The sequence below is a fragment of the Condylura cristata genome, unplaced genomic scaffold, assembly GCF_000260355.1.
Source record: "Condylura cristata isolate star-nosed mole 26May11 unplaced genomic scaffold, ConCri1.0 scaffold00011, whole genome shotgun sequence".
Classification (NCBI taxonomy): Eukaryota; Metazoa; Chordata; class Mammalia; order Eulipotyphla; family Talpidae; genus Condylura; species Condylura cristata.
Window position 1 is genome coordinate 28,300,625 of NW_004567112.1, and position 19,101 is coordinate 28,319,725.

Genomic DNA, 19,101 nt, shown 5'->3' on the forward strand with positions numbered 1-19,101 from the left:
CATAAAATATCATAAAATGCATACAATTTTGTATTATTCCCACATAACTTTTTTATGGCACACGTTCCCATATTAATGTGGTGCCATCATAAATAGTTTTAAAAGCTACCTATGCTTTCAACAAAAGGAGAACTTTCATAAGCACTCATCTGTTTGAATCTTGTGGTTGTTAGCAGTATTTCAAGAGCATGGAGAGGTGTCTTGAATGTTTTTGGATCTAAAGCCATTCCCATGGTTTGGATATGTGTCCAAGGTAGAGTTACAGGACATGTCACAGCCTAGGTTATTCTGTCCCAGATTTCTCAACTGCCATGATGCATGTCTGGAGAAGGATGAGGAGCAGGACAGACATAGCCCTTGTTCTCCTGGAGCTCGAGGTCAAGTAGGAAAGATTGAGTTTAGAGGCAGTGATTATTCCTAGATGGGGAAGTGTGGCTTCAGGGGAGCACATGACGAAGGATTCTTTGGCAATGTTGAGTCTGAGTTTTGGAGAGTGAGTTTCAAGGGGCCATGGGAAACATGGTGGGTTTGAGGAGCGGAAGGGTGGGCAGTTGCTGGAGCATGGCGGGTGAAGTTGGGAAGGAATGTGAGGTCACAGGTCAGACTCCCTGTGGAGTTTGACGGTCCTGTAGGCTCTTGGGAGTTACTCCAGACTTTAACCAGGAGCATGACATGGTTGGATTTTTATGTAGGAGAAGAATTTGGCCTTGTGGAGCCTGGATGGGGGGGGGGGAGTGGACCAGAGCATTTGGGTGGCTGTTTGACTGTTAAGAGACACTTCAGAGAGCTTTTTGTGTAAATGCATCTTTCCACTGTCTTGTGTTTGGAGGCTGAGAAGTCAGAAGGAAGAACTGTGGGCACCAGCCATATCGTCCTGCTGGTGTCCAGGAGTGTGTGTGTGTCCCCTCCCCCAGAGCCCTCAGTAGGGGAGCAGCCAGTCTCTGGGGCATGGAAGTGTGTAGGGGTTTTCCTCTTCCTGTACTTCAACTCCTTCTCTCAGCCTTGTCTCAGGCATTACATAAACCCAAGTGCTCTCAGCCGAAAGAACTGCATTGTCAAAGTTGTTCAAAAGTCTGCCGTCTGCAGCAGATGGCCTGCTGACATTCACAGGCTGTGTTTTGAAAATGCATCTGCTTTCCCACATTCCTGCCGTCACATTGAGCATTATTAATAAATGTTTGCTCCCCAACTGGTGCAGTGGGTTGCATCTCTATTAACTGGTCTGCTGTCCCCCAAAGGTGTAAGTGTTTGGCTAAAAGGGTGCCCCACCTGCTCACTGGGTGACTTCAAAATCTGAGTCCTGAGTGCAGCAGCCCTAGAATAGGCTGCTGGCTGGGGTCCTGTTGGAGCCCTCCCCCGCCCCCCAAGTCTGCACAACTGCCCTCACTGCAGAGCATCTCTATTTGTTAGTGACAATTGACTTGAATGACCCTGGGCTTCTTCTGGGGTTTGACATCATTTTTTGTGATAGGGGTCATATGATAGCATTTTTGTGATAGGAATCTTGTTGACTCGCTAGGAGACCTCGTTCAGGTTTGTTTATTTGCCCACAACTGGGGTCCTCTGGGTAAGTGTCTCCTCGACTTTCTGATTTCTAATTCATTCCCTTCAGTCCTAGTCAGTTCAGCCCAGCCAACAATTGTAGAGAACGCAGTATGTTCTCAGCTTGTGATATGGCCTTGGGGATATGTAGGTCCGCACAGTGAGTTCTTGGCTCTGGGGGGCTCCCAGTTGGGAAATAGGTCGGCTAATTTAGCAGTGCAGATGGGTCTGTTAGGCAGGTGCGGGTTGGACCGCTGCTTTACCAGTCCCCTTTGAGTAACATAAGGCCAGCTACTTTGTCTCTTTTGGCCTCTGTTTATTCACCGCGGAAGGGACAAGAGACTAGCTGGCTGGAAGGATTATTAAGCGCACCAATGAAACCCTGCATGTGAGAGTCACTGACCTGGCCCCAGGAGGGTCTAAGTCCCTAGAGGGAGGCAGCGTTTTGCGGGACCCCTACAGCAGCAGCCAGGGTGGGATGTGCGGATGGAATGGGGTGTGGCATTCCCTCATGTGACTCCTTCTTCTCTCCCTTTTCTTTCCAGCCTGTGACCTCATGACCCAGGGGATTTTGGCCTTGGTCACATCCACCGGTTGTGCGTCTGCCAATGCTTTGCAGTCCCTCACAGATGCCATGCACATCCCACACCTCTTTGTCCAGCGCAACCCAGGGGGGTCACCTCGCACTGCCTGCCACCTGAACCCCAGCCCTGATGGTGAGGCTTACACCTTGGCCTCGAGACCACCTGTGCGCCTCAATGACGTCATGCTCAGGCTGGTGACAGAGCTGCGCTGGCAGAAGTTCGTCATGTTCTACGACAGTGAGTATGGTGAGTTGGTGTGGGGGCAGGGAGGCGCTGAGGCTCTGGTGGAGGCCTGGCCAGCCTGGGAGGCCCTTGTGCTGACAGCAGTGTTGCAAAGTGGGCCAGGTGTAGATGGTGGCTGGTGATCTGAACTGAGTGGGCCTCAGGGTATAGGGCCCAACCTTGAGCTTCGTGAGTGGGGGAAGAGCTGCAAAACAGATCTGTAGACAGGCACTAAAGTTGCCTAGCAACGACTCCTTATCATGACAGCTGAAATTTGAATCATCTTAGAGTTTTCAATAAAATATTAATAAACTACTGGCAGGGATCCGAAGGGCTGCATGCAGGCAGCCGTGGAGGCCGGCCAGCGCGGATCCTCCCGGAAACCTCCTCTCCAAATACTGATTGCCCCTTATACTGGATGGGAGATGCAGCCTTTGCGGCTTCTCCACCCTGATCTTCCCTCAGATTCAGGGTCTTGGGCAAAAAATCCTGGGAGGGAAAGCCTGAATGTCATCCGGTCAGGCTGGGGTTGTGCAGTTCTGGGTCACTGGGCTGCCATGGCTGGACATGTCTTCTTTGAAGACCTCCCATCTGAAAAAATAATCATAATTTGCTAGTTAGGAAGCCAGAAAAATGGCTTTAGGAAATGACTTTGGGTTTTTTTATGGCTGCTCTGTAAAAACAGACGAGTCCTAGACTGGAGGTAAAGTGGTTTCTAGATTGTTATGTTTTTTTTTTTTTTAAATACTTCATTTTGAGACTATTGAGATTCACACACAGTTATAGGAAATAACAGTCATCTCATGTGCCCTTAACTTAGGTTCCCCGGTGGCGTCATCTTGCCTAACTGTTGTACAGTGTCACCAGCAGTGTTTCACCTTGACATACTCCACAGACATTGTTCATATTCCAGGATTTACATGTACCTGGATGTATGTATTCACTTCTATGTGGCTCTGTCATGTGTAGATTTGTGTGGCTTCCAGTTAGGATATGGAGCATTTCTTCTTGGGGAGCCTTGTGTGACTCTTTTATAGCCACAGGCACCCTCATCATGAGTCCTTACATGGTGTGGGGGCTGGAGAAAGTCAGCAGCCTCATAGCAGGGGCCAGGGTGGAATGGGGTGGACCCCCAAAAGTCCTGATTTGTCTCTTGGTGAAATAATTCCTTTGCCAAGAATGTAACTAAGAAGAGAAACTAGCATATGTTTGCATTTGCCTAAATACTCTGCTTCCCTAAGACTGGAATGTTGTCTTCAGATCTTGAGCAAATATGCTGTTTGGAGTCTTCCAGGAGGAATTGAAAGAACAAACAGTCACTGTGCTGAAATAAAGATGAGGTGCTGATGGGGACAAGCGGGACCTGAGCCTCCCGAGCACATAAACTGGACTCTGTCCAGGACCTGCCTTCTCCCTCCCGCTTCCACCGAATCCCTGGCCCTGAGAAGGAGTTGGAGGCCATGCCACACCCCGCGGAGCCCCCCGGGCATCTCTAAGGGGCCTGGCTTTCCCCAGAGTGCCCTTTGTGCTGGTGGCTCAGCCCTGATATCAAGCCTGTCATGAGGCCAGTCTCTGGGGAGGAGTGACACTGTGGGGAAGATGCTGTGATTCAGAGTCTGGAGGCCTCCCCACATACCTGTCCTTTCTGTAATGCCCTATGGAAATTCTTCAAGCCTTTTTCTTTCCAAGGCTGGGAGGTGGCTTTACTGGGAACCAGCTCTCCAACCTGCTCACCCTGTCTGGACTCCTGTGATTCTTGCAGACTGAATGACAGCTGATGACATCGTCTGTTTACTTCTTATTTCACCCAACCCCTACTCAGTTTAAGAATCAAGCATTCAAGGAAAGATACTCTAATCTCCTTCCCTCCCCCTATCCATAGCCTTCTTCCTTTCTTGTAGAGATAGGTCCTTAGTGATATGATCTCGTAGGCACACATATCCTTCTCAGTCTGCTCCCAGCTTGTCCTGACGCATGTCCTTGTGAACACTGCACATCCTCAACAAGTTCCAGGAATGTGGGCAGTATGGTACTCACTGCTTAGCCCAGCACCTGGCACAGAGTAGGGCCTAATAAATTATTATGTGGTGAATTGACTTATTTATGAGGACATGGAGATTTCAAACAATTTTCACACAAGGCAAAGGGCAAATAGAAAGACAAGCATGCTGGATAGTCTGACCTCTGAGCCTGGGGAAGTGGGCTGGGAAGCAGATGTTTCATTCTGCAGATACTCTCCTACCCCTCTTCTCTTTCACCCTGAACATTCAATAAAAGGAAAAGGTGTGTTCCTTTTTTATGACATGGACTTATTTTCTATTTCTGGTAGGACTGATGCTCATTTTCAGCCAGACTGGCACTTGCCAGTACTTCCACAAAGATGCAGAGTAACCAACAGCTTCCTTCTCATGGACCATTGCACGCATCTGGTTGAACAACTTGATTATTGAGGGGTCTGTGTGGGTGCAGCAATGGAAAGTGCCATGATTGCTCCATGAGGCATCCATGGTACAGGGGAAGGGATGGTGGTCACACACTGCCATATTTACCCATTCTGATCTAGAAGGTGAGGCGGATTCATCAGGCAGAACAAGCTATACAGTGTACTGTCGCTGTCCAGGGTGCTGATCTGCTTGACTCTAGGCTTTCTGGAGGTTAGACTGCTTTCTTTGGATACTGTGCAGACCTTCAGCCTTTGTCTGACCTGGCCATTGGCCCTCTGATTTGAGAATGTTTGAAGCCACATTTATACCCCAATACATTCTCTGTAATACTTTTACCATTCTGATTTCTGCTGCTTGTTCTGGTCATGCCCAACCTCTGGTTCAGTTTCCAACATGTCTTGTGTTAAGAGAGCTTAAGTAGTGGAAGTTCATATGTGACTTGATGCAGCACACCTAGCCCCAAAAGTTTGCAATGTGGGCACTCTCTTGCCATGGCTGGCTTTGGCCTGTCAGAGGGCTGTGGTTGCATTTACATGGAAGATATGGCCAAGACAAACAGTGCCTCCAGAACTCCTTGGGGCCCCTCCTTCATCTCACCGTTATAGCACTAGATGAGGATGAGCCCAACTAAAAAGCAAATCGTGTGTAAAGATTATTTCATTCCTTCTAAAGTCACACAAAAGTAGTTTGGGGATAAAATGGCTTTTTTTTGGTGTGATTATCTTGATGTATCGCTACTATATATATGCTATTTGATTTAAGCCATTTGACATCTCTCTGAGGTGGAATTATTGTTGTATTTTACAGATAAAGAATGTGAGACCCACTTATTTAGCCAAGGCCTCATACTATTTCTGTAGTCTGGCGCTTCCTAGGCTCATGCATCTTTCTCCTGTCCCCAGTCAGTCAGAGTTGATGCCAAGAAGGAGGAGAGGGTATGGTTTAGAATGGTTGTGACATGCCCTTGCTGGTGTGCTTAGTCACTGTAGTGAATGCCATGTGCAAGATGCCACCCTTGCTAGGTGAGGTTTGAATCTTCTTGCCTGCCCCCCAGGCTACCTTTAGTCCTAGGACTGTCCTGCCTTGTATGGAGCCTGAGGGCTGGACATTTCAGTCAGGGGTCATACAAGGACCAGAGAAGCAAAAACATCAGCCCTGAGTCAAACTTGGAAGAGGAGCAAAAGAGAAGTTTGTATATGGTTTACAAAATTCAAGATGTGCCATTTGGTAAAGTTCCATTGAAAATACTTGTGTGCTTGTTGTGACAGTGAAAAGAAAAATAAAAGAAGCTGACGTGCGGGAGAGGAAATCTGTAACATTAAAATACCAAAAGTTTGGATTAAACAGAACAGAGGACTTTCTGAATTACCACTTCAAATTTAGGATACATTTGTGTGTTGGAGATGGGGTGGGTGATAGAAGCAGCAGCATTTGGATGAGGGGTGTAGTTGTGATGGATCTTGGAAACCATTGACTAAGCCATTCAACAAATATTCACTGAGTCCCCACCATGTGCAGTTATTTTGCTAGGCACTCATTTTAGATGAAGAAACTAATGTGTAGTATAACTTGGCTAAAGTTGCACAGGCTGAGATGGAAGTCAGGACCCCAGGATCTCTCCTCCATTGTATCTCTCGGGTATGCCAGTGTCTGCTTGGCCCCTGGGCCACCTTGCAGATGTGGGAAGGATGGGGAGCTGGAATCTTACAGGAACAAAAGCTTGAGGACTATAGAGTGGCCATTGTCTATTTGTGCTTGTTCTCAAATTTGTTTAAAAATGAAAAGTTATACACATTTGTTTATAACGTATATGCTAATTTAAATGAATGATAATGAGGTAAACCATGAATCCAGACAAAAAAGTAAAGGATCCCTGTGTGTCTTACTCCTATCATGTCCTGTCTGCCATAATTTTGATTAGGTGCTCACCATTCCATGCTTTATAGTTTTTTATTAAAATGTTGCCCATTTTGGCCCTCCCTGGTGGCACAGCGGGTTAAAGCACTGCACTAAGAAGTTTAATCCACTTCCGCATGAGTTCGATCCCCGCCTGCCCTGGAGGAGACCACATGGCGTGGCAGACCTCTCCTGACCCGCCCGCTGCTCCCCTCAGCAGTGTACTTCACGATCTGCCTGTTCTGCTCCCCACTCTGTCCCTGGTGAATCCTCTCACCCTCCGCTTCTCTGGCCTTGTATCCCAGTTCTGTATGAATAAATAAATAAGTCTTTAAAAAAATTAAAAAAAAATGTTGCCCGTTTAACTGTTATAAAATTAAAAAAAAAAGTTGCCTATTTGAGCACCTTAAATATGTGGAATAACACTTGAGTACACTTTTGTGATTGCTTTTGTCACTCAACATTAGGTTTTGAGATTCACTGATTTGATGCAGGGGGATATATTCAATCATTTTTACTGCTGAATGGTATCACCTGATTTATTATCCTTTTTATAGTATGGACATTTGGTAGTATGGACATTCTCTTGGAAATAATGCTGATTAGAACATTTTTGTATTTGTCTTTTGCCGTTCATGTGCAAGTTGCTTGAGGTCTATCCTGAGGAGCAGAATTGCTGGCCTGTTGGGTCTATGCATGTTTTACTTTATTAATTATTCCAAATGGTTTTCAAAGCATTGCTATCTTATTTACACTGATACCTGCCATATGTGAGTTCTTGAGGTTCCTCAAACTCACTAATGCCTGACTTTTTTTTCTTTACTTTTTAGGATTTTCCTGTGAAATGGTACCTTTCAATTTACATTTTTCTTTAACAGGAGATTGAGTATGATTTCATGTTTATGGGCTATTTTTATCTCTTATGAAGTGCTTATTTACAGTTTTTAGTTTCTAGTCCACTTTTATATTTGAACTTTTCTAAGTTAAGAGTTGCAAATATCTTCCTTTCCTTAGTTGCTTATCTTAATATATATATATATATATATATATATATATATAAGTTTCTAATTATATTGTTAACAAATATGTGTTCACCGTTTATATGATGAACTCTTTTCCTTGCATCACTTAAGAACTTCTCCACTTCCAACTCTACATTGCAACAGCCTTTTCCTGGCCTCTCCTTTTAGACAAGTGTTTTCCCAAAGCTTTTTGGTCGGTCATATGCCCTAGCAATTAAACATTTGAATGTACCCATTATGTGAATTTTGTAAATTATACTGCTCTCTGTCATTCATAAAAAACAGAAAGGATGATATACATGTGTATCTACCTATGTATTTTATCTATTTGTCTGTTTTCTTCCTGCCCCACAGTTGACCATCTCATCTTCCATAGCCTCTGTTGTACATATCTCACTTTGGAGAGCCTTTCTTTAGGCATTGTGTCGTCAGCCTTAATTTATTCTTCCTCTCCTCTACCCCTACATCTGTAGCAATATCTACTATGAGCAGGGACCATACTAGGGATTGGCTCAGTGAACAAGGGGACAGGATGTTTCTCCCATGGAGCATACGTCCAGTGCGTGAGACAATGTCAGAGAGTGACAACTGCTACAGAGAAAATAAAACAAGATAGAAAGAGATAGAGAGTAGCTGTGGAGGTGAGAGGGAAGTCCCTCTGGATCAGGTGCTCCGTGAAGCCTCTGGGAGCTGCATGGTGAGGTGGCCACTATACAAAGCTCTAGTGGAAGTGTGAGTGTTCCAGGCAGAATGTCAAATGCAAAGGTCCTGAGGCAGGAGAGAAGGCCAGTGACAGTAACGAGTCAGACTGTAATAGAGAAGTTTGATGCTCAGACCAAGAAATCCTTTGCAAAGATGAATCTCAGTCACAATGCTTACTGATTGAGTAGCCTTGGGGATTAATGCAAGATGCTGTCTGGATCGTAAAAGGAACTATGTAAAAGACGAAAAGTAAATATAAAAAACAGCAACATGAGTTAGAAGAATGCCCAGCATATAATAATAGCCGTGAGTGGCAGCCTTGGCGTCCCTCCCAGATACAGAAGTTCTGTGTCTCCTGGGCCTGTTTAGCTTTCTGTCCTGCTCACCCAGAGCAGTTAGCACCATACCTGGCTTATTGGGGGAGCTCAATGGAAGTTTAACAAAGAATGAGTTCAAAACTGGGGAAACACTATCGAAATTCAGTTGGCTGAATAAGTGATAGATTTTTAACCTTTTTTCAAATTATAAAAATACCATGTATATCCTAGAAGGCTTTGATATTTCAAACTAAAATGTGATCTGTTCTGCATCTTACCCACTACCTATTTCCTACTTTACATGTCTGTTGTTAGAGGCAGAGGAGCAGACAGGCTGAGGGCAGAGCTCTGGAGAGGGACTGCCCAGGTGTGCAGCCATCTGCACCACCAGCCACCCGAGGTCACTTGACCCTGCATTGTGTCCTTTAATAACAGGCCTCACGGCTGTAGTGCTGGCAGGGCTGAGTAAGTTCATGTAGACAGCCTAGGACAGGCTCAGGCTGTGGCACCACTGACCTAACTACTTGCTAAGGAGTTGGCTGCTTCTTAGGTTTTACTGTAAGTATCCACACGAGGACTATCCTTACATGATTATTGTCTGGAGAGAAAGCTCTGAAAGTGGCACGGACAAATCAAAGGCTATATAGATTTTAAGACTTTTGACACATTCTAAAGACTTTGACTCATTGTTTAGCACATCTGCAAAACAATCCTCAAAAACGAGGTGTGGGCCCATTTCCTTCAATCTTTGTCCACCCTGAGTACTAGCTTTGCAGAAAATCTTTGCCAGTTTGTTAGGGGAAAAGCAGTATCTCATTGTTTGCCTTTCTTCACATATTGGGGATGTAGAACAGTTTTTCTTTTTGTATTGGTCCTACTGTGAATTGCCTTTTCATGTTTAAAGAGGAAATCCATTTTAATAATTAGAGATGGCAGAATAGGTGGCCTGGAAGTGAACATTTCACTGGACTGGGAAAGGGTCAAGCTGAGCCAGTAGGACACACGTCGTGGCATCGGCGTCTATCCTGTGGAAAGTTGAGCTAGATGATCTCTGAAGTCTTTTAAATGAAGACCAGGGGAAAAAAACTCCTTCCCTGCCCAAATTACAGAAAGGTATCTTGCTGAAACCTCACTACACTGACAGCAGATCTTGCCTTTCTGGCTGTGTGTCCACAGCTAAGTCCTGGCTGGCTGGCTTCTGAAGAGACTGTCTCCCCAGGGATATGGCCCAATATGCCTCTACACTGCTCCACTTTGAGGTAGCCTTGGGACTGATCTTGTTTCTGGTGATGACTGCACAGCTGGTAGTTAGTGCTTAGGGAGAACTTCTTGGAGGAGGAGATGTATAAATAGGGCCTAAAAGACTAGTAGAAGTTAGACAAGCAAAGGGCATGGGAAGAGGATAGGAAGAGTGTCCAAAGAGAAAGAGTATGTTGGAAGGGCTGGTAGCAATGAAGAGGGGACAGAAACAGATGGCTAGATTGTGGGCTGTGCTCAGGGATGAGGCCTACCAGGCCTTCAAGGCCTCACTGATGAGCTCAGAGTCTCCAGGAGCCATGCTGTGCTCCCTGTTTTCCTTGCCCAGTCCAGCGTCCTAAGGGCAGACATAGGAGTATGTGGTCTTCATTAGAGGCAGCCAATCCTTTTCACAGGTGTCCAGACTCATTAATTACACACAAAACTAACACACACAGAGGAACCATGATGACTGAGGACAAACCCGAGCTCAAATCAGAGGCGGGTCCCCAACTTCCCAGATGACCCTGGCATCAGTGACTGGCAGCTCACATCTCTGCCACCTTCCCTCTGTGCTGAGGGCTGTGTAGAAACTTCAGCTGTGTCAGCTCACAGCAGCTTACAGCAATCCCTCGAGGCGGGTTTCACATGAGGACACGGAGGCCCAGAGAAGTAGGGGACTTCCTGTAGGCCCTCTGGCTGGAGAGTAGGGAGTGGGGCTGTCCAGGTTTGATTCCCAAAATCCAGCTCACAGCTTCTCCATCCTTGTGGCAGGGCCGTGTGTAGCACACACTCGGGCAAACCCTTTCCTTAACGTATGAGGACTTACCCTAGCATTGGTGGTAAAGGCAGAAATTACCCACGACTTAAATGTCCACCTTCAGCAAGTTGGTTAAATGTATTATGTATACATTTAGTGGAAAACTGTGGTGCTCCATGTACTAAGAGGCAATTGTTCCAGCCCATGTTGCTACCAGCACAATAGCAAAGGGCAGACAGTGGCCTGGAATTTGCTTTCTATAAAAACAAGCTTGTATGTATACATTTGGGGACACACACTCACCACAAGGAAGTGCTGTTTTAGGGAGGGAAATACATTAACCTGGAATAAGGATTGGAGAGCTCTATTATTCACTGCATATTTTTTGTACCTTTTGAATTTTATATCAAGTGCAAAAAAAAAAAAAGTAAATAAAAAAGAAAGCATGACAGCCACTCCTCCCTCCTACTTACTGCCCAAAGCAGCTTTTCTGAGCTGTAGCTTCCTCATCTAAGGGAGGCGACGGTGGTTTCTGAGATACAAGAATAGAGCACCAGCACAATGCCTGGCATGTGGCAAAGGGTCTGTGAGATCACAACATTGTAAGCACCAGGGCTGGCGCTTGCCAGCTTGCTGCCCTCACTGGGTTGGGTGTGGCCCAGGGCCTGGGGTGGAGTCTTGGCACAGGGGCTTGACTGTTGCCCCCTCCACTGTGGCCTTGGGCTAGCTGTGAGCATTGTGATTAGGGCTCAGGAGCAGTCTGCTTTTGTTGAATCCTGCCTCTGCTTCTGGAACTGGGTGGCACTGGGCATCAGTCTCATTTGTAAATGGGGGTAAAATAAACATCTCTGCTTGATGTGTAGGGTGAGTGAGTTCATGCATACCTAGGAGCGGTCACACTTGGCACTTGCTAAATGCTCAGAAGACTGACTTGCTCGGAACTGTGCCCATGTTGGCCCCTGCCGCCTGTTCCCTCTCGGCGTCCAAACTGATGCATCTGACTTGTTCTGTGGCTCAGGACACGTCTTGGCTGTTTTCTTTGTACACAGGGAAAGAGAGCTCAGAGGTCAACTCTCTCAGTGTCTCTCTGCAGGGACAATGTAGTGCCCCCGGCCCCCCCGGCAGAGGGGCTGAGCAGCCAGGACTGCCCTGCATCTCACTGTGTGATCAGAGGTGGTGCTGCGGAATCATTTGTGCCCTCCCATTTGGACAGCCCACCTGGTTCACATGGCAGTTAGCTGCCAGCTGTTTGGCCTCACCCTGGGGACTTCCTGAAGTGAAACTGCCCAGAAGAATTATTAGCACAAATGCTATTTTAATCAAGCTCGGCACCCATAGCCTCTCCTTTCCGGCCCCTGACAAAGCAGGTCAGGTGACTGAGCCACAGCAGTGAGCGACCTCATTAATAACACACATCATATCATTATGGCATTATCTTAAATTGAAGTAATAAATACTTTTTCCAGATGAAGTGAGTAAGTGAGTCTAATTGCTAGGAAATCTAGCAAGAACTTCAACAATAACTTTACCAGGACGAGTGTTTTGGGTTTTGTTCTTAGATCTAATTACAAAGCAAATGTGCTTTGGGGCATGTTAATTGTAGTGTTTGCTAGAAGATTAAAGTTCATTAACTCTGAAGTTCCCTCACCCCTGTGTCAGATGCCACAGAGTGTCTGGGGACTTGGGAGACGCCTGATGTCGGCGAGGTACCCCAGCCCCCACACGTGGCCTGCTGTGTGGTAGCAAGAACTCAATCAGATCTTCTGACTGTTCCACTTCCCATTCCACATGGAAGTGCTCCTAGGAGAACAGATGTCGTCCTGTTGACATCTCCTTCCTGGGCAGATATGATTCCCCAGATCTCCTCAGCCTGAGTATGTAAGAAGGACAGGTTCTGTTGATAAATACCAGAATTCCAGACAGGTCTCCAATGAGATGTGACACCAAATATCTGGGAGCACCACTGGCTCAAAGGGCATCTCTCTTGCTTTCTTAGTGGCATGAAATGTCTGTCCTCTTCCTGGTCTCAGTTCATGCATCTCCTAGCCTCCTCACAGGTTGAGCATGGCACTTGCTTAATACGACCCAGCAATGTCACACGAGTTCCTTTGTTTTTTGAAATTAACTGTATGGGGCACAATGAGTATAGACATATATTGCTTGACCAGTCACGCCACTGCCCCAATATAACCATCACCCAATCAACATGTGGAATATCTTCAGGTATAGAAATTTTTTTGTTTTGAAGAGAAAACCGTCGCTCATTTGCCCTGGTCCCAGTCATTTCAGCACTGGGCCACCAATACAATGCTGCATGCCTGGAGCCCATGCACAGCATCCTGCAACTACCTCTCTGCTCCCACCAGGCTTCTTAAGGCTATGGAGTGTCAGTGCAGCTGGCCAGGATTGAGGGAACAGGACAGGAGGTGTGGAAGCAGGGTAGGGCTGGGAGGAGCCAGGGAAGCCCTTTGGCAGCTGTGGCCAGTGCTCAGGCTGAAGCTACTTCCAGCTGGGAAGAAAGCCCTGACCATCTGCTTGCTGGCCAGAGATAACTCCTTACCCCTTGCCAAGCAGTGCCCTGCACTTCCTTGGGAAGCAGCACTTGGGTGCCTATGAGCACAGACTTCAGAAAGAACTAAGTTGAAGTCCCTGCTCCACCACTTCACTGTGCCCTGGGCGAGCTGTGTACCTTTCAGAACTATGGTTTCCTGATCTGTAAGATGGGTATCTTGGGCCTCCCTCTCTGCTGCTTCCTCCTTCCATGCCAGGCTTCTGCTCAGCCCCAGTAGCAAGGTGAAAACCTTATGCTTCAAACGTTTCCATTTGCCTCTTACAAAACTGATGCCACCAGCACTGATGAAAGTCTTTTGGAGGTCTGGGAAAGAGGCTGTTTGCTGTCTCTTGTCTGCTGCCCAGTACGGACTTGGCAGTGGAAACTGTGTCAGGGGACCTGGGGACAGGACCCCTGGGTGAATAGGATGTCTATGGTTCTTGCTTGGCTTGTGTCCAGAGAGCATCTCTGAAACAGCTTTAGTAATATCTTTCCTCTCGAACACCCCAGGAAGCAGGAAAGTTGTAGGAGTACCCTAAATCCTGGACATTTCCTGGTGAAATGTCCTGCAGAAACCTGATATAAATCCAAGGTCCCCAGTGACTGTGGGACTCTTCACCCGAGTAATAGTCACTTCCTTGCAATGGGCCTCCATGTCCTACCCACTGTCACCTCCTCTTCCCCACCATCCTGTCCTCTCTCCCACCATGTTTGCAGTCCAGCCTCAGGACCTTTGCATTGGCTGTCCCCTCTGTGCGGGACACTCTTCTGCAGACATCTCAGATTGCTTCCTCATCTGCAGGCTTTGCTTCAATTCTACCTGCCCCAAGAGGCCTTCCCTCCACAACTCATTTGGAATAGATCTCTTGCAACTGCTTCCCCTGTCACTGCCTCATGAATTTATTTCCACATACTGGTTTTTGGTTGTTTGTCTTCCCCCGGTTAGAATGTGGTTCCACCAATAATCTGGTGAGTGAGTGAGGGAATATGTCTTGGGGGCATTTCATTGCCCATTTATCCTTACAGGCAGCATTTTTTTTTTTTGCTTGAGTTTCTAATTGTATCTGTGTGATACAATTATTGATTTCTATGGAGCTCAAAGATGTACAAAGCAAAGCCTCTCCCTTCTCCACTCCTACCAGCTTGTCCACTCTGCTGTGTTTCTGGTGACTCCTCCTTAGCAAAGTGTGCAGGTATGCCTGTATATCCAAGGTCCGGGGTCTGACAAGGGTTTAGACAGGTCAAACTTCCCCTCAGTTTCATCAGAAGAAGGAGCACAAAATAAATGTTTATATCACATTGCGATGACAGACTGGCTGCAAAGGTTTCGTGGGTGGACCTGGACTTGTTGGAGGACTTTGATTCCAGTCCCGGCTCAGCCTTTTTCTAACTTACCTCTGGGCATGTTGACAACTCTTGCTCATGTTTAGTTTTCTCATTTTGGTATATGGGGATAATAAAAACCCAACTCCAGAGGCATCTTGGGAGGTTGAAATGAAATGAAATGATGGATCTGAGAGCGCTTGAGCTCCTGAGGCCCAGACGGGTTCTCCTTTGCCTCACTCCTCAGTCCCCGACAGCGCCCCGTGTGCTGACTCTGATAGAACAGGTGCTGCAATCCTTGCCTGGGTGTCCTGAGGCCTCAAGCCCCACTTTGTGGGAGGTGGGAGCAGGGGGTTGGGGGTATGGTGGATTTGGAATTAGAGCTGATAGCAACAGAGTCTTTGCCAGGTGCGGGGGATGAAGGAAATTCCAGGTAGGAGAAACATACCTGGGTGTGAAAGATCATAGCACATTGGGGAGGGAGGAAGACAGGGGTAGCTGCATTCACCAGGAGCTAGGATGCAGTGGAAGGCAGAGCAGGAGGGGGCTGGGGGCTGCCCGGTGCAGACTCGGGTGGCCTGACCACAGGCATCTGGTGTTCAGATTGTCATGTCCATGGAGGGTCGACATGTCCATGGAGGGTTTTCCCTCTTCTGATGTGAGGTGTGTGCTGTGCCATCCAGGCCTGCCTGCTGTGGGATTCTTCTGTCCACTGGGGATGCTGCCTTCCTCCAGGGATGGAGCTGCTTGTATACGATGTGGTCCATTTTCCATTGTAAGGAGCCTGATATCTTGGGTGGCAGAGGCAGCTGCTCACCCCGTGTGTCCCCTGGAAGCCGGGGATGGGTGACTTCCACGTAGAGGTGGAGGAGGAGGTTTGAGCTCCATCTGGTCATTTCCCCTGTGGACATACTATGTTTCCTCTCTGTGTCTCTGTTCCTCCTTTTTAAAATTTTTAAAATTTTTTTTCCTTCTGGAAATCATCCTTTCAGTCACTGGGTGTGAGTGCTTACCTGCTATCCTTGCCCCTCACCCCTTCTCGGGTGAAAGTTTCCATGTTAGCCCAGTACATGATCTTTAAAATTTTAGTTCAGTTGTTTTAGGTTGCCTTGTCTGCCTGTTTGCTTGAGTGTTTGTTTACTTCCTGTACACATCCAGAGTGGGTTTGTAGAAGCTTATAATGAGGCTTAGAGAGATGATGAGGTTAAGATGATGACAGTCAGAAAATCAAGGCAGGGCTGCAGTAGCTGTGCTGGCTGGGGGGAGGAGCAGCAAGGACTGTTCCACATTTTCCCAGCGGCCAAAGGGTAAAAGGAGGAAGTTGAGGGTTAAGGGGTCTCTGTGTCCTCAGGCACGACGGAGCAGGATGCCCGCTGCCCAGAGGGACCAGCACTGGCCAGAATTCCCCTACGAAGGCCCTCATGTACGCAGGGGAGACCCCGGGCAGGATGACTGGCAACTCCAGCTCCACTTTGACAAAGAGACGGAGATGGATTTATTTGTCTGTCACTCAGTCAAGCCAGTTCACTGACCTTGGAGTCCGGCCCTCAGCTGGCCCAGCTGATCCTGAGCTGGAGCTCGCCATTCCTGGAGGAGGACAGGGGAGAGTTTCCCTGGAAAGAAGTCATGGAAGGGCAGGTTACTGCTCTGGCGCTCACTGTCACCTACTGAGTGAGGACCCTGAGTACAGCCAGTCCGGTTCTGTTGGGGGAAAGGGTGTCCTGAGCAAACTCTACAAATAGGTTTCATAGACCACGCCTCCCCACTCCAGATGAGAGATCCAAGGCACTAAGGACTACAGATCCCACAGTGTCATCACCACCAAAGGGAGGATTGCTGGGAACTGAGGGTGGAGTTAGGCAGCCAGGCTTGGTGTATAACCAGGCTGTGGGCCTTGGGGGTACTTGGTTTTCTGCAGCTGTTCAGCTCTTGGGGTCCAGCTCAGTGGAACTGTAGGAATTGTATTAGGACACATTCAGCAACTTATCTCTTGTGCTCCCTGAGTTATTCATTTCTTCACTTCCCCTTTTGTAAGTAAAATCTCCATTAACCTTTTTGTGTGTACCTTCAGTTTAGTCTTATTGTAAGTCCTCTTTAAATGCATGGGGAAGGACCCAGTCAGGCCACATGTTTCACATTGTGGTTGCCCTGTGATAGTTCCACTGAACAGACCCCTTCTGAGGTCCAGGCACTGTCTGAAGTCCTGGATGACTGAACTGGAGGTGGGGGAGGCAGGTGTAACTTTTCCCCCCAGGGCCCCTATAGCAAGTGCCATAAGCCCAGACTGGGGTCCCGAAGAAGGCCAGGCTAGGCGTGCTGTGGGAGCTGTGGCAGGTCTGAGGAGGCCTTTGAGAGTTGAGTTGAGTCTGATGGAATGAAGTGGGCTGAGCACAGGGCAGGGTGCCAAAAGAACAGGTATGGGGCCTGCAGCTGAGAGGCAGTGGGGTGTTCTGGAAGCTGGAGGACATTGGGCCAGGCTGGGGTCAGGGGTTGGGACCCTGAGCACCGGGCCCAGGTGGCAGAGGGGTGAGTGGTGTAAGGATAGTGGGAAACACAAGGGTAGTTCATACTGCTTCCTTTTCTTAGCGATTTTTCTTTGACATTATTTTTTATTGTATTCATAATATATGAAATGAGTATGTTCTTGTTGAAGAAACGTAAACAATGTAAGGTGAAAAGTGTAAGCGCCCTCTGGGTCCCATTTCCTCCCTTCCTTTACTTCTTGTCTTTCTCTTTAGAGGTCAAGGTGGGGGACTCTTCTGAGCACAGCATTTGGCAGACATTCACATTTGCATACGTGGTGCTTTTCAAACGCAGAAGTGGGATCATGCCTTCTCTATAGTTTCATGCTGTGATTTTTTTTTTTTTTTGAGATGCTTTGTAGTTTTCAACCCTGTATTGGTCCACTTGATTCTAGGTCATTCTCTTTGCCTGTTGCTCAACTTTTCCTAGAGGAGACATTGGGCTTAGTCTACCCATTTCTCTGCTCAGGAGGTTTCCAGTTACTTGCAGCACCCTGACACCTGCTGGAACCTATATTTGTGCATATGTCTGTGTGCTCTGTAGGGTGGACGGCTAGCAAGTGGAGTTGTTGAGTCGCATGGGACTCTATGTTTTCCACTTTGGAGGCTAGACAGATAGTGGGTGCAGTGCCAGCTGCTGAAATAAGGCAAGCAGGAAGAGAAGTGCTTTGGAGGAGAACAGCCCCTGTTTTTTCAGTGGCAAGGAGGAAGATAAATTTTCGGATGCCACACGGCTGACAAAAAGTGTGACTAGGCAGAAGTCAGGAACAAAATCCACAATAAGAGAACCAGAGAAATGCAGTCAGGCTCCCAAGATCAGCAACAGCTCTTGTGAGAAACAAGTGGAAAATGGGTGGGTGAATGGTGGGAGGGGCCTGGTGCCCCTGGCAAGGCCTGCTCTGGAGGCAGCAGCCCTCTCCGGTGAGGTGGAGCCCAGCAGGCATGCATGTGGAGAGGCAGGACCCCAGGGGCTCAGGAGGAGCCTGGGGCTGTGTGTCAAAGGGTTTGGGTTACTCTGCCTGGCCCTAGGGCCAAGCCCCGCAGGAGGGAGACATCGCACAGGTCTTAGTTCTGTCTAGCAAAGAACTTCTCAACTCTCATAGCAGGTCTGAGCTGGAAGGGGCTGTTCCTGGCCTCCAGGGAGCCTCGAGGGGCTCTGTGGCAAGAAGGGTTCCTGTGCCTAGTCCTCCTGGGAAGGTGACCAGTCAACGTTAAACAGAGGTCCTCACCTCTGGAGCCTGGAGGCTTCCTGAAGGCCCTGTGGCAGAGCTCTGCCTGTGGGTCATAAACAGAGCCATGCGTTCTGCCTGCTTCTCCAAGAGGGAGGAATAGGACACAAGCGTGCAGTGCCCTTGGGCCGGCACCTTCATGCTCCTCTGTCTTCGTTGCCACTCAACAAGATCTAGCTCACAATGGCAGCTAGTCTAAGAAACTGAGGTGGGGAGGCACTGCAAACCCAGTGTAAGTCACAGACCCTCGTTTTGGTGAATGCCGCCCTGCTGCTCCAAGCGATGGAGTACTCCAGGCACAGTGCCCCGGGCATGAGGATGGTGTGAGGGGTGCGGTAGGCGGCATCCTTGGGGCCCCAGGCCAGGAGTTGCTGTAGTGTGACAAGGCCTGGGGGAGCAGGAGGAGGCATTTTCTGGCTGCTCTGCCCTGTCTTCGTGGCCTCCTACCCATCATCCTGCAGGCTCTTCCGGCTTACACACTCTGGCCCCTTTCAGGCCAGTTTCACATGGGGACACCCACATGGTACAGCCTTAGGGCTGGCTCTGGGAGGCTGCCCTTGTAGCAACCGGCCCAGCGGTATTTTGTTGCTGGAGAGCCTGATGGCATTGCCGCGGTGCAGGGGTGGAATATTTTGTCTCTTGGGCCTCTGTCAGGTCCTGGATGTACACTGTGGATGTCTCTTTTTTAGATTCTTAAAAATTATGATAATATATACACTTTTGCCGCTTTTACTTTTGTGTGTGTGTGTAC

At 47.9% G+C, this 19,101-nt stretch overlaps 1 protein-coding gene across 2 annotated transcripts in view; it reads left to right on the top strand.

Annotated features, from left to right (window-relative positions):
* The window catches only part of GRID1 (glutamate receptor, ionotropic, delta 1), a 563,561-nt gene that overhangs the window by 117,986 nt on the left and 426,474 nt on the right, over window positions 1-19,101 (top strand). For both annotated transcript variants that reach the window (XM_004680682.1, XM_012723971.1), the window contains exon 3: window positions 2,088-2,372. In XM_004680682.1, coding sequence (XP_004680739.1) covers window positions 2,088-2,372 — 285 coding nt within the window. The remainder of the gene's footprint in view (window positions 1-2,087; window positions 2,373-19,101) is intronic.